This window comes from Schistocerca piceifrons, chromosome 4, assembly GCF_021461385.2.
Source record: "Schistocerca piceifrons isolate TAMUIC-IGC-003096 chromosome 4, iqSchPice1.1, whole genome shotgun sequence".
In the NCBI taxonomy this organism is placed as follows: Eukaryota; Metazoa; Arthropoda; class Insecta; order Orthoptera; family Acrididae; genus Schistocerca; species Schistocerca piceifrons.
The window spans coordinates 401,590,352-401,603,900 of NC_060141.1; the positions used below are offsets into that span (position 1 = coordinate 401,590,352).

The window sequence follows — 13,549 nt, forward strand, 5'->3', positions numbered from 1 at the left end:
CTGGAGAGAAGAGATTTGAATGTTATAAGGCCAATCTTAGATCCTTTCGTTCAGTATTCGTCCTAAAAGATTAGACGTACATGTATGGTAACTATAAGAGGCGAATCAGCTTGCGAGTCATAAGGTTCCTCCTGCTGCATCATTATTTTACCGAGTTTTCCCTAGTACCTTCATGAATATTTCGGGTTCACAATTAACCTACAATAGTTAAGAAACATCATTACTATAAACCACCTAAAATTAAACAAGTTAATTAAAGTGCAAAGGAATAGTAGAAGCTTTCGGCACCGAGGCCTGATTCTATTGTTGGTCGAGGCAAGAAAACAGTTGAAAACGGGAGCTCACAAAGTTTGTGCAGTGAGTCGTCAAGTAACTCCTTTGCTCGATTCTCTTGATCACTGGCGTTGTCTCAGCCTAACCAAAGATATTATGTGAATTTGAAAACCAGTGGGAAAGACCGGCGATTTGTAAACAACGAATTAAGATGCCTGTCTTATACAGCATTAATAAATGAAATTGAAGTCCTGTGCTAAAGTTGCATTATAGGTAGGAAATCTTCCACGTCTAAAGCGCAAATTTCCAGAAAATGATTGTGTATTGGGACTGATAGTGCAAGTACAAACAGGGTATTAGTAGTAGTTGCGTTGCGGTACAAGTAATTAGTATATATCCGAATTTAGCAACGGTTTTGCACCTGTATGTACACATAGGAAAACAAGATTCGAATCTAGCCCTTGGAGATGTTAACACACAGCAGAAAAATTTCAATAAGTAGGCCCTGTGCTAAAATGTGTTTTAAGATTTCATGATTCAAAATATGATACCCAAATTTTTCGCATTACACTCGTCCCACGTGATTAACTGTGGCCCTTTCCAGTCTCCCTGTAATTTGCATGACTGCTTTCGTGCTGATAACTCCATGCAACCCAATGTACAACTGTGATTCAGATGATGGTATTATGTCATATTTTCATGTTAACTGCATAAAAAGGAAACTATTAATGAGGCAATAGATGAACATATAGAATGCAAATGAAAAATACCACAGATGGGGGAAAAATTATAATTATACAGGATCAGATGATGTGACATTCCTTCTCCCCACCTCAAACCCCATCTTCACCCCTATGTCCACCAAGCCTCCATTTTCTCAAGTTAACATTGGAAAAAATATCATCATTTTATAGATATTCTCATTGTTTCATTATAGTTCATACTGCAGGTTTGATTTCATAACTTGAAAACCAATACCTTGAGGATATGTTGTATACTTTACTATAGTGGGCATTCAAGCTATTATCAATTTAATCAGTTGGCACAATTTCAATGCAGTTAACAGGTGCATCTGTTACAGTTACTTTAGTTTGCATTACTCATTGATAGTTTAAAATTGTGGAAGCTACCGGTAGTTTGTAATGAAATTTCACTTATGGCAGCTTTTACAGAGCTGTTTTGTAAAACATTGTCACAGTTGTAACCATAAATATTTTTTCTACTACTGACAAGGGTCTAAGAATGTCAGGAAGTACTGAGGTCAAAGAAATATGTGAAAAAGGAAATGATGTTGAAGAAAAGGACAAATGTACTATAGTGAGAGGAAATGTTGGCCTAACTGAGGATATTCCAGAAAAGGCTAAAAGTGCTGTCTTAGTAGAAAGTGCCCCACTGCCCGAAGGGACACCGATAGTTCAGGGTAATGTATTTATTCATTAATACAAGTCTTGTCAAAAATAAATTATTAATTAGCAATAGACATAATTACCCTATTTAAAAATACCTGATTTTCTGTTAGCTATATAACTTGGTTGTCATATTTTGATCAAAGACAGTAGTAGTAATTACTATAATCATAATTAGAATAAACACAGGTGCGTAAGATAGTACTTCACTAGGCACTAATCTCGCTTTAAAATCAACCAAATGTCTCATATGCAAAGGATTAGTGCTCAAATCTTCTTATTGCTTACCCCGCATTAGACCATTTGTACCAGATGACATCAAAACAATAGTGAAACATCACAGGTAAAACAGTAAAACCTAAATGTAAAATAAAGGTAATATTTCATTGCGAGTGACAGTAATGTATTATTTCCAATAAGCAAGTGAAACAGTGGAGCATGGACTTTTGAATATAAGTCAAAATTTGCAGACAAAATTATCTAGCTGATCCTTGATGACATTCTTGAAGGTAAAGAAAATGATCAGGTAGTAAACTGCTATTGTTTTCATCTGAAGTCAGTTGCTCTTTGTAGCTGAAAGCTGGCAACAATGCTGCCAGCTATCAGTGATCTCTTTTTCACTGACTCCACAGCAGTATTATTTCTGTAGATGTAAACTAGCAAGAGAGATGTGCCTGGAATATTCCAAAACATTGGATGGTGGGTATAGATTAACTGAAATATTCACTATTCTTCACCAACCCTCAACCAGTCACTTCTTAACATTCTGTTAAGCACACCACCCCACTCTGGATTCATACCCTGCTCTCTTGGAATGTTGTACTATAATTACAGAAACTCCACTTGAGTTACTATTGAAACTGGAAGGAAAAATCTATATTAATCTTTCTTTTATGTGCGAATTTTGACTTTGTTATTTTTGCATATAAATGAAAAGAGCAAGTATCATCTGCTAATTTGTTTCAGGATATGATTTTAACAAAGGAGTTAATTATCATGCCCTGCTGGAGACATTCCGATTTAGTGGATTTCAAGCCACTAATTTTGGTTTAGCTGTAGAGGAAATAAAGAGAATGGTAAGATTTTGGAAAACAGTTAATTAAGATAAAGTTGAATGCTATATATTTACACTACCTTACTATTGAAATTTTCATAGATAACTTGTCGGAGGCAGCCACTTTCTGAAGAATTGCAGGACAAATTGGAAGAAGATGAATTCATAAAAAGGAAAACTAATTGCACAATTTTTTTTGGCTACACATCAAACATGATATCTGCTGGTGTTCGGGACACTATTCGCTTCCTGGTCCAGCATAATTTGGTAAGATAATTTAATTAACATTGTATACAATTACATTGGTATTTCCTTTAGGTATCTTTGGCACTACTATCAGTTATCTCTATAGTCTCCATATGTTATGCTTTGTTCTACATATTTCACATGTAAGTTGTCTATATTGAAAAATTATCATTATTTTCTTTATTTATGTGTCATGTGAAGATGATGCTGGTTGTGGTGACAATGATGCTGGCAGTGGTGGTAATTGCATTTACAAGTGCATAGGACAGGAATTTGGAACAAGTGATATTAATCCGGTCCTGGTAGAGCTACGTGTGGTGCTCATAGACATAGAGGAATTGAACTGGGGGATAGAGATAGAACAGAGGAATAATGTGGAAAGGAGGATGTGAGTGTCAGGTGTGTGAGGCGGGGATAGGTGTAACTGTTGCCAGGAGAACTGCAGGGTCAGAGGGTGTGAGGCAAGGCTAATTCCCATATGTGTAATTCCTTGAAGCTATTACGGGGTGGGAGGAGGACGGGCAGCCACGTGGCAGGATTTGTGAAGCAGCCATTAGAGTGAAGCATGCTGTACTCAGTACTTGTTCTGCCATTGGGTGACTGACACAGCTCTTGGCCACAGCTTGGTAGTGGCAGTTCATTGGATGGACAAGTGATTGATGGTCATATTTTACTCATATTCTATACTCATTATTATAGTTTGTCTGCTTGTGTCTTTATATGTGTGGATGGATATGTGTGTGTGTGCGCGTGTGCGAGTGTATACCTGTCCTTTTTTTCCCCCTAAGGTAAGTCTTTCCGCTCCCGGGATTGGAATGACTCCTTACCCTCTCCCTTAAAACCCACATCCTTTCGTCTTTCCCTCTCCTTCCCTCTTTCCTGACGAGGCAACAGTTTGTTGCGAAAGCTTGAATTTTGTGTGTGTGTTTGTGTTTGTTTGTGTGTCTATCGACCTGCCAGCGCTTTCATTCAGTAAGTCACATCATCTTTGTTTTTAGATATATTATTATAGTTAATTGTTTTTTCACTGATATGAATATTTAGGTGAAGCCAAGGCAGGCTTTTTTTTCCGCACTTTAACAGGGTTCAGAAACCTGATTTCCAGTTCCTGATTTTTTTCCCCCTCCCCAATCACAAGCTTATCTGCCATATTGTCCAGTTGATATTGACATTAACCATTAATCAGCATGACGGGGTGCAGTGGTATGTTCAACATCGTGGTTGGAATTGGGCCAAAACTATGTACTTGGATTAAACTTAATTAACACATGATTCTCCGCACCAACACGTGGGAAAAAACAAGGAAAGTCTTGCCTTACCAGAAGCACATTGGAATATGTCAGTTACTGGATTTGGAGTGATGTTCTCGGTGTCACTGCAGCCAGTGCTACAACACTTCTGCATATCTTCACAGCAGTTTTTCCAGCCTAAATGTTTTTTACTGAAATAGCAAATTGGTGTGTGTCACTTTTTGATGGTGCAGTAAGTCCTGTGACAGAGAACAATGCCAATCCACATAAATCTATCCACATTGCTGAAACACAAGAGTGTGGACATCATGCAAATTACGTGAACAGCCTGTTTGCCAACCATGATTCAGAAATAGCATGCAATGAACATATTCAGATGTGCCCCAAAAGGTGATGTAGCCAGCACAGAAGCCTCAAAATCTGTTGAAGATTTGGAACTAAACAGTTTTTGAACAGTCTCAAGGAAACTATCCCAAACAGCTGTGGACTGTGTGCCCTGTCCATTATAAACAGTACTGACTTGTAGAAATTTAATGTGACATTGTATAGTGCCATTCCCAGAATACTCTTCTGTTCCTCACCTCTCTTTTTATTTTGTGTCTTCTTCAGAGAGTAATTCCTACTAAATACTTAAAATAAATTGACTACAAATTATAGACACACCATTTGATATTTTAAATTGTCCAAATGGGTGTAATTTAACAGACTGGAGACCAACCTATGCCTACATTGATACTCTGCAAACCCCTGTGAAGTGCAGAAAGTACTTACCATTGTACCATATACGAGGTGCGGCTAGAAAAAAACCGGACTGATGCTGGAAAAAACATTTATTTACAATTATTTACAATTTCATGTTATCTCCTTCAATGTACTCTCCTCCTCGGTCTCTACACCGCTCCATACGAATTTTCCACTGTTCATAGCAATGCTGCAGATCATTTTCGGTAAGTCCATACATTACTTCCGTCGCTTTTTCTTTTACTGCTTCAACAGTCTCAAATCTAGTTCCTTTCAAAGCTGACTTGACTTTAGGGAAAAGAAAAAAGTCACAGGGGGCCAAATCAGGTGAGTAGGGTGGATGATCTAAGATGGGAATGTTGTGTTTTGCCAAAAACGTCTTCACTGACAACGCACTGTGAGCTGGGGCATTGTCTTGGTGAAGGATCCATGACTTTTTTCTCCACAAATCGTTCCGTTTTCTCCGTACTCGCTCACGTAGGGTAGCCAGGACGCTAATGTAGTAATGCTGATTCACTGTTTGTCCCTCTGGTACCCAATCAATGTGCACAATCATCATTGCCTTAAATTTCGATTTGGCATTTGTGCTTTTTTTTGTCGTGGAGAACCAGGAGTTTTCCAATGCATCAATTGGCATTTAGTTTCGGGATCGTAAGTAAAAAAAACCACGATTCATCGCAAGTAATAACATTTTGTAAGAAGGTGGGATCACTTTCAATGTTTTCCAAGATGTCAGAACAAATCATTCTTTGGTGTTCCTTCTGTTCAATTGTGAGACACTTTGGAACCATTTTTGAACACACTTTGTTCATGTTGAAACTTTCATGAAGAATCTGCCCAACACTTTCCTTGTCAACTCCTGTTAACTCAGACACTGCTCTGATTGTTAAACGGCGATCTTGTCGAACAAGTATACCGATTTTTTCAATGTTTGCATCAGTTTTTGCTGACAATGGTCTGCCAGTGCGAGTGTCATCACTGGTGTCTTCGCGGCCATCTTTAAATCGTTTAAACCACTCAAACACTTGTGTTCGCGATAAACAATCATCGCCGTACACTTGTTGTAACATTACAAACGTTTCACTTGCAGATTTTCCTAGTTTGAAACAAAATTTGATGTTAACACGCTGTTCTTTCTGTACACTCAACATTTTCCGACGCACAGACAAAACGTCAACTACTTAAAACAGACGCCACGGGCAGACTGAGTGCAGGAGGCAGATGAAACTCGAGCAGTGGGCGGAGCGAGAGTCACGTGACAGGCCACGCGACTTTCAGCCTTATTGCATTCGTTTTATTGTTTCACCAGTACTAGTCCGGTTTTTTTCTAGCCACACCTCGTAATTAGGGTTTCTATATGCATATGAGAATGACTGCAGATCACTCTTATAGGAACAGCAAAGCTAATATTAGACTAATTACAGTGCACACAGAGGCATTTAAGCAATCATTCCTCCTTCCATACATTGTGAATGGAATGGGAAGAAACTCTAATATGAGATACAATGAGAAGTACCCTCTGTCATGAAATTCAAATTAGTTTGCAGAGTATAAATCTAAATGTAAAATACTGGTTTCTGAAACTTTGTACATGGGTCCTTGTGCGATAGGTGGCATCTATGTGCAGGTGACAATCAGTTCAGGTTTTACAGCATGCACCCACACATTCCCATAGGTCAAGCAGTCCTTTCACCATCTATGCTGCCCTTGTTAATATATGTTTAATGTCCCCTGCTAGTCCTGTTTGGTATGGGTCCAACAAATCTGAGCAAAATTCTGGAATGGTTCACACAAGTGTTTTGTAAGTAATCTCATTTTTAGACTGATGCCATTTTCCCAGTATCCTACCACTGGACAGAAGACTGCTACTTGGTTTACTTATGACTAAACTTTTATGATCATTCCATTTTATATCCTAGCACATTTTGCTGTCATTGGTACAGAATATGTCATATATAATTACAGAGAAAATTATTCTTCTGTTCCTCCAACTATTCTACAGAAATATTTCTATTATTTCAATGTGCAAAATGTGGAGTGTGGGAATTAATAACACATCTGTGTATTTATTATAATAATAATAAACAAAAACTTACATTACATTGGTGCATAAGATCATAGTGATTTTTCCATAAGTTTAATAAACTCAACAGATACACATAAAACAGACTTTAGTCATGACTAATATATTCTCCTTCACTATTTACAACGGTCTGATAATGCTGGGGTAACTTTTCAATCCTTGGACTGTAGAAATAGAGTGGTTTTGATGTGAAGAATTCACCAAGCCTTGTTCGGAGCGCATTTTCATCTGGAAAGGAAGTGCCTTGAATGTTGTTTGATAGACAGCAGAAAGGTGAAAATATGAGGGCACAAGATCAGGTGAATAAGGTGGGTGTGGAATGACTTCCCACCCCAACTCTAGTATAATTTTTTTGTCAGTCTAGCAGAATGCAGGCAGGTGTTATTGTGGAGTAGCATCCCTACATGGTCTTTTAGGTTGTTGTCCTTGGACTGCATCCTCAAAACATCTCATACGTTGATAGTAAATGTCAGCAGTGATGGTTACAAATCGGGAAAGCAATTCATAGCACACCACACCATCACTTCCGCCAGGTACTTAACGTTAATTTTTGTGAATGTGCGCAGGTCTTTGTACGGGAAGTTGTCGCTTTGTTTGGGTTGAGCCATTCCTTTCTTCTCCTTACCTTAGCATAAAGACACCATTTCTCATCATCAGTAATGATACAAGATGTGAGTGCAGTACTACTTCCCTTTCTGTGCTGCATGTCTATCCTGCTGCTATTCTTTTCCCCTTCCTTGGGGATCGAATTGTATTCCTTCTTCGGGAAACCAAAGTTCTTGGTAAAACTGTGTATGGATTCATCCCATCCACACATCTTTCTTTTCCTACCTTTCCTTTTCTTACCCTTCCTCTGCTTTGGCATTGGAGGTCTCTCTTTTTCCTTTTCTACTTCTTCCTCCCTTTGTGTTCGTGGAGGCTGCCCTAGGCGTTCAATGCGTAAAAGGTGACTGGGTAATGTGTAATCCCCAGCCCCAGGTCAGCAAGGAGGGCTCGAACGTAAACCCTGGTAAAGGCCAGGACAGGGGAAGGATGATGATTGCCTGAGCTGGTACCTTCCTCTATGCCAATTGGTCCCTCCATCTTGAGTCTGGGAGGTGTGATCTGAGGTGTGGACAATCATCTAAGGCCCCTAGCAGGAGGGAGTGCACCATCAGAGATGTTGGCAATCATGGATGATTTCTCCATGATGTGTTCCTTATCTCAAAAATGTAAATAAGTTGAGCTAAAAGAATCAATGTCTCTCCCAGACGCACACTGATACCCTATGGTGTCACACGCAGAAGATTGTCACAGATCCACGACAGTTAATCCATTTGTTATTCGGAAGGGTGTGATGCAGTTGTCGGCCCTTTGAAATCCTGTTCTCGATCCCATAATGAGATCTTGCTTTTGGAGACAGATAGTTCTTTTCAAGTGCAGAAACTGCTTGATGCACCACGTCTCAATGGCTATCCTGTTAAAGTAGAGGCTCACTGCACTCTGAATTCCTCCCGTGGTGTCACGTCCACTCTGCTGCCTGATGGCTTGATTGAGGCTGAAGTAACAGCCTATCTCACTGCCCATGGAGTGACTGCAATTCACCGCGTCATAGAAAGGGCTGATAAAGAATTAGTGCCAATTCCCATTCTATTCCTCACATTTGACTGTATGGTACATCCATCAAAAATTAAGGCTGGCAATGAAGTTATTACTCTCAGACCATAAATCCCTAATCCACATATTGCTATAAATGTCAGCACTACAACCACACTCACGAATCTTCTGAAATGCAGCCAAATGTGTAACCTGCGGCAGGGACACTCATGAGGGTGCATGTCCATCTCCTTCCCCTCACTGTATCAACTGCAAGGCTAATCTTGCTGCTTTGTCCTATGACTGTCCAATCTGTCTCACTGAGAGAGCCATTCAGGAGATCCAGATGAAGGGAAAAGGTTCCTACTCACATTGCTCAGAAAAGTTGACTAGCCGCAAAGCTAGTACACCACTCTCTGGCAGTTATAGTACAGCTCTTGCTACACCCCAGCCCATGAAAGACATGGCTATGCAGACCTGCAATTTCCAAGTCAGTGTCACAGGTGTGAAATCATCCAGCTTGAAGGTCACCCCGTCATCTTCACCTGCTGCAGATGCTCACCATACCAAAAAACCTTCGCTTGCGCCGGCGAAATTGCATGTCTCACAAACAGAAACACAGGAATCAGATCCCTGCGATGACTTTCTGCGCACATCTAGCCAGTCGACATCTGGGTCTGCGCCTGACAAAACACCGAGGTTCTAAGCAGTCAGACAAAGACAAATGATCACTCAGTGTTCTTCTTCAGTGGTGTCACTAATTGATACCCTCAGCCGGCTGACCTCCATTTCACAGGGATGCACCACCAACCACAGGTGACTACTGACACCTCGGTCAAACTAATGGACCAGGATCCTCCAGCCTGTGGACCTGGTCACTGTGCACATTTGAATTCTGGCACTCTGCAGCCACTGCAGTGTCCCGTTATTTGACCCATCTCCTCTCTCTCATCAGATATGGTTATTCTCCAAACATTTGCAGCATCAGATCCAATAGGGTTGAACTGCAGCTCCTCATACGATCATACTGTCCATTTGTTTTCTGCCTCCAGGAAACAAAATTACACCTTCACGTTCACTTTCACCTCCCACACTTCACTTCAGTCTGTTTTTATCTTCCTCCTGAGGCGGGGTCTCCGGCTCATGGGGAGCCTTGTTGCTCATTCAGAATGACATCTGTAGTCACACCATTTCCTTGCACAGCCAGCTTCAATCTATTGCTGTCTATCTGTCCCTTCCCGCTTTCACCTTCTCTCTTTGCAGCATCTTCTGCTGTCATCAGGGCAGACATTTTGCAACTTATTGCTCAACTTCTTCCTCCCTTTTAGATGCTTGCTGACTTCAGTGTCCACCATCCCCTTTGGGGTTCTCAATGCCCCTGTCCGAGAGGCTCTCTCCTAGTAAATATCTTCAGCCATCTCAATCTAATCAATTTGAATACGGGTACACCCACATATCATTCTGATTCCACAAACTCCTTTTCCCACTTGGGCCTTCCAAACTGCACTGCTCAGCCCCCTTGTCGTCTTGAGTGGTCTGTTCTCTCTGACACACACTCGAGTGACTATTTCCTCTGTGTCATTCATTTGCTAACACCTATCCTATCTGTGCATCCAACCAACAGGCAGCTTTCCAAAGCTTACTGGCAGCTCTACTCCTGTCAGGCCACTTTTGATGAACACCATTTCCCCTGCATTGATGACCATGTAGAATATCTTACAAAAGCTAGTCTTACTGCTCTGGAATGTTCCATACCTTCCACTTCTTCCTTGTCATGACTTGTCCACGTCCCCTGGTGGACTGAAGCATGCTGCTACACAATCTGTGTGTGAAGACGTACTCCCCACATTTTTCAGTGCCATCCCATGACAACAAACTGTATCTGTTATAAACAACTATGAGCACTGTGTCACATCATTTTCAGAGATACCAAAAAAAGCCAATCAGCTTTCTTTTCAAAGCTCTTGTAACAGTTTTACTCTCTCATGTGTTTGGGGTAACCTCTATCGGCTTTCAGGAGCCATGGTCCATTCCCTGGTTCCTGGTCTGACCATGGCCTTGTCATTGTAGACCCTCTTGATATTTTCAACACCTTGGGCCAATATTTTGCAGATATTCAAGTTCCACCCACTACCATCCTGCCTCTCTCCCTTTGAAATGGACTGCAGAGGCAAGGATGTTACCTTTCTCCTCCCAGAATCGTGGATGTTATGATACTGCTTTTACTATGAGGGAGCTCAAATGTGCACTTTCTTTGTACCGGTCCTCCAATCCAGGACTGGACGGTGTTCACATTCTGATGTTGCAAGACCTTCCTCCTGAGGGCCTACATTTTCTCCTCCAAACATATAACCGCATTTGGACAGATGGTACGTTTCCCAGTCGCTGGCACAAGGTCGTTATTATTCCCTTACCAAAGCCTGGTCAGGACAAACACCTTCATTCCAGCTACCACCCAGTTTCCATTACCATTCTATGGCCGGTCACCCATCCTGTGCTACCTTTTTTGATGATTCCCTTCAAGGTGATGGAACATATGACTAATAGTTTGCTGGTGTGGTGGCTAGAGTCTCAGAATATCCTCATTAATTTCCAATGCGCATTCTGTAAGCACCGCTCTGCAGTTCATCATCTCGTCACCTTGTCAACTCATATTCTGAACAATTTGTTGTGGAAGTGCCAAACTTTGGCCATGTTTTTTTGATTTTGAGAGGCCATATGACACCTGCTGGAGGACAGGTATCTTCTGTATTATGTGCGAGTGGGGTTTCACAGGTCACCTGCCCCTTGTAATCTGGGAATTTTTAAAAGACCATATTTTTAAGGTACGTGTGAGCTCAGCTCTGTCGGCCACTTTACTTCAAGAGATTGGTGTTCCTCAGGGTTCTATGCTCAGCATCGTCCCATTTGACATAGCCATTAACCGTATTATGGACTGTCTCTTGGTAGGTATCTCAGGCACTCTTTTCATTGATGACTTTGCAATCTATCGCAGCTCTCAATGAACCTGTCTTTAGCGATGTCTTAATAATCTTCACTCTTGAAGCATCAACAGAGGCTTCCGCTGTTTCGCTGACAAGACTGTATGTGTGAACTTGTGGCGTGAGTTTCTTCCCCCATCCCTAAGTCTTGGCCCATTCCTTCTTCCATTTGTTGACATAACAAAATTCTTGGGACTCACGTTTGATAGGAAATTCTGTTGGTCTTCCCCCATCTCTTACCTGGCAGCTTGTTGTACTAGCTCCCTCAGTGTTCTACCTCTTGGGGAGTGGATCAGACCATCCTCCTCTGTGTTTAACAGTCCCTTGTCTGTTTGAAACTGGATTATGAATGTATCATATATTCATCCGCATGTCTATCTTACATTGTCTTAACAACGTCTGTGATTGCTTGATACATTTAGCACTGCAGCCTTCTATACAAGCCCAGTTGAGAGTCTTTATGCTGAGGCTGCTGAATTACCATTTTCCTACCAGCAGGATGTTCTCCTCGGTCGTTGCATAAGCCGTCATTCTTCTATGGCCGGTCACCCATCCTGTGCTACCTTTTTTGATGATTCCCTTCACTGTCAGTATGGGCTGCACCTGTCTTCTCCATTGCCACCCAGAGTTCACTTTCATTTGCTGCTTTGACAGCTTTGCTTTATGCTCCGTGCCATGTTCCCCATGGGTGTGAGCTGTTTACCACCCTTGCTTTGTGCTGAGATATGTGTTCATTTCAGACTCCATTCGCTCCCAAGGACACTACTCTGATCTGGTGTATCGCAGTGAGTTTCTTGCACTTTGCACGCAGCTTGGGGACTGTATCTTCATCTAGTTCGACGTTTCCAAAACAGGCCATGGTGTTGTGTGTGCCTTTGTACTTAGCAATGACCCTTTTCAGTATCAGCTTCTTGACCAGTGCTCAATTTTTACCGCAGAGCTCGACGCCCTTTATCAGGTCACCCAGTACATTCACCAAAATTGATTCCAAATTGTGTCACCTGTTCAGATTCTCTGTGTTCTTCAGAGCCTTCATGTGGTGTATTCAGTCCAACCTTTAGTACAGTGGATCTAAGAATGCCTCCACTTGCTGACTGTGGGGGGAGCCAATGTGACGTTCCCAGTCACATCGACATGCCAGGACATGAGGTTGCTGAAGCCACTGCAAAGGCTGCATGTCTCATCCCTCAACCTGCTAGTTATTCTTTTCCCCTCAGATGGTCTTCATGTCACTGTCTGTTGGCATGTAGTATCACTTTGGAGTATGTAATGGTCTTCTCTACAGGGGAACAAATTTTGGGGTATTAAGCCTCTCCCAATAGCATGGTTGACTTCCTCTCAGCCCTCACGTCGCGAGGAGTCATTTTAGCCCAGCTGCATATAGGACACTGTTGTTTTAGTCACTGCCATTTATTAAGTGGCCACCCTGCCCCACTTTGTGCCTACTGTTCTCAACCCTTGACAGTGCGACACTTTCTGATCCGGTGCCCATTTTTGAACTATTTACTTTTACATCTGTGTTGGCCGTCTGCTTTGTCATATGTTTCAGCTGATGATGTGCATTCTGTTTATTGCATCTTACTTTGTATTCGACGCAGTGGCATGGTGAAGCAACTTTGAGCCCCCCTGCGGGGACCTCTGCCGTCTCAACGATGTTTTGAGAAATTTTCCCTAGGGATGTCCTTGTCCTTAGCTGTTCCTCTTTTAAAGTTGCTTGATTGGGTTTTCACCTTTTTCACATCAGGTTTTTGTTTATTACTTGTTTTTTTCTTATGTTATGATACAAGTAGTTTGTACTCTAAAATGCCAGCCAACCATAAACACGATTTTTGAACCTTCCCCATTACATGCAAATGTCACACATTGGTGGAATGATCACAGTTCATCACATTTGTCAGTTCTCAATACACTATTGTGGATCTTTGTGGAGTAATGAGTTT

At 41.4% G+C, this 13,549-nt stretch overlaps 1 protein-coding gene across 1 annotated transcript in view; it reads left to right on the forward strand.

Annotated features, from left to right (window-relative positions):
- The first annotated feature begins 412 nt into the window (after positions 1–412).
- LOC124796326 (probable deoxyhypusine synthase) overlaps positions 413–13,549 on the forward strand; it is a 58,665-nt gene continuing 45,528 nt past the window's right edge. Inside the window, exons 1-4 of the mRNA XM_047260456.1 lie at positions 413–546; positions 1,507–1,693; positions 2,646–2,755; positions 2,836–3,000. Of these exons, the coding sequence (XP_047116412.1) occupies positions 1,516–1,693; positions 2,646–2,755; positions 2,836–3,000 (453 nt within the window). The 5' untranslated portion in view covers positions 413–546; positions 1,507–1,515. The remainder of the gene's footprint in view (positions 547–1,506; positions 1,694–2,645; positions 2,756–2,835; positions 3,001–13,549) is intronic.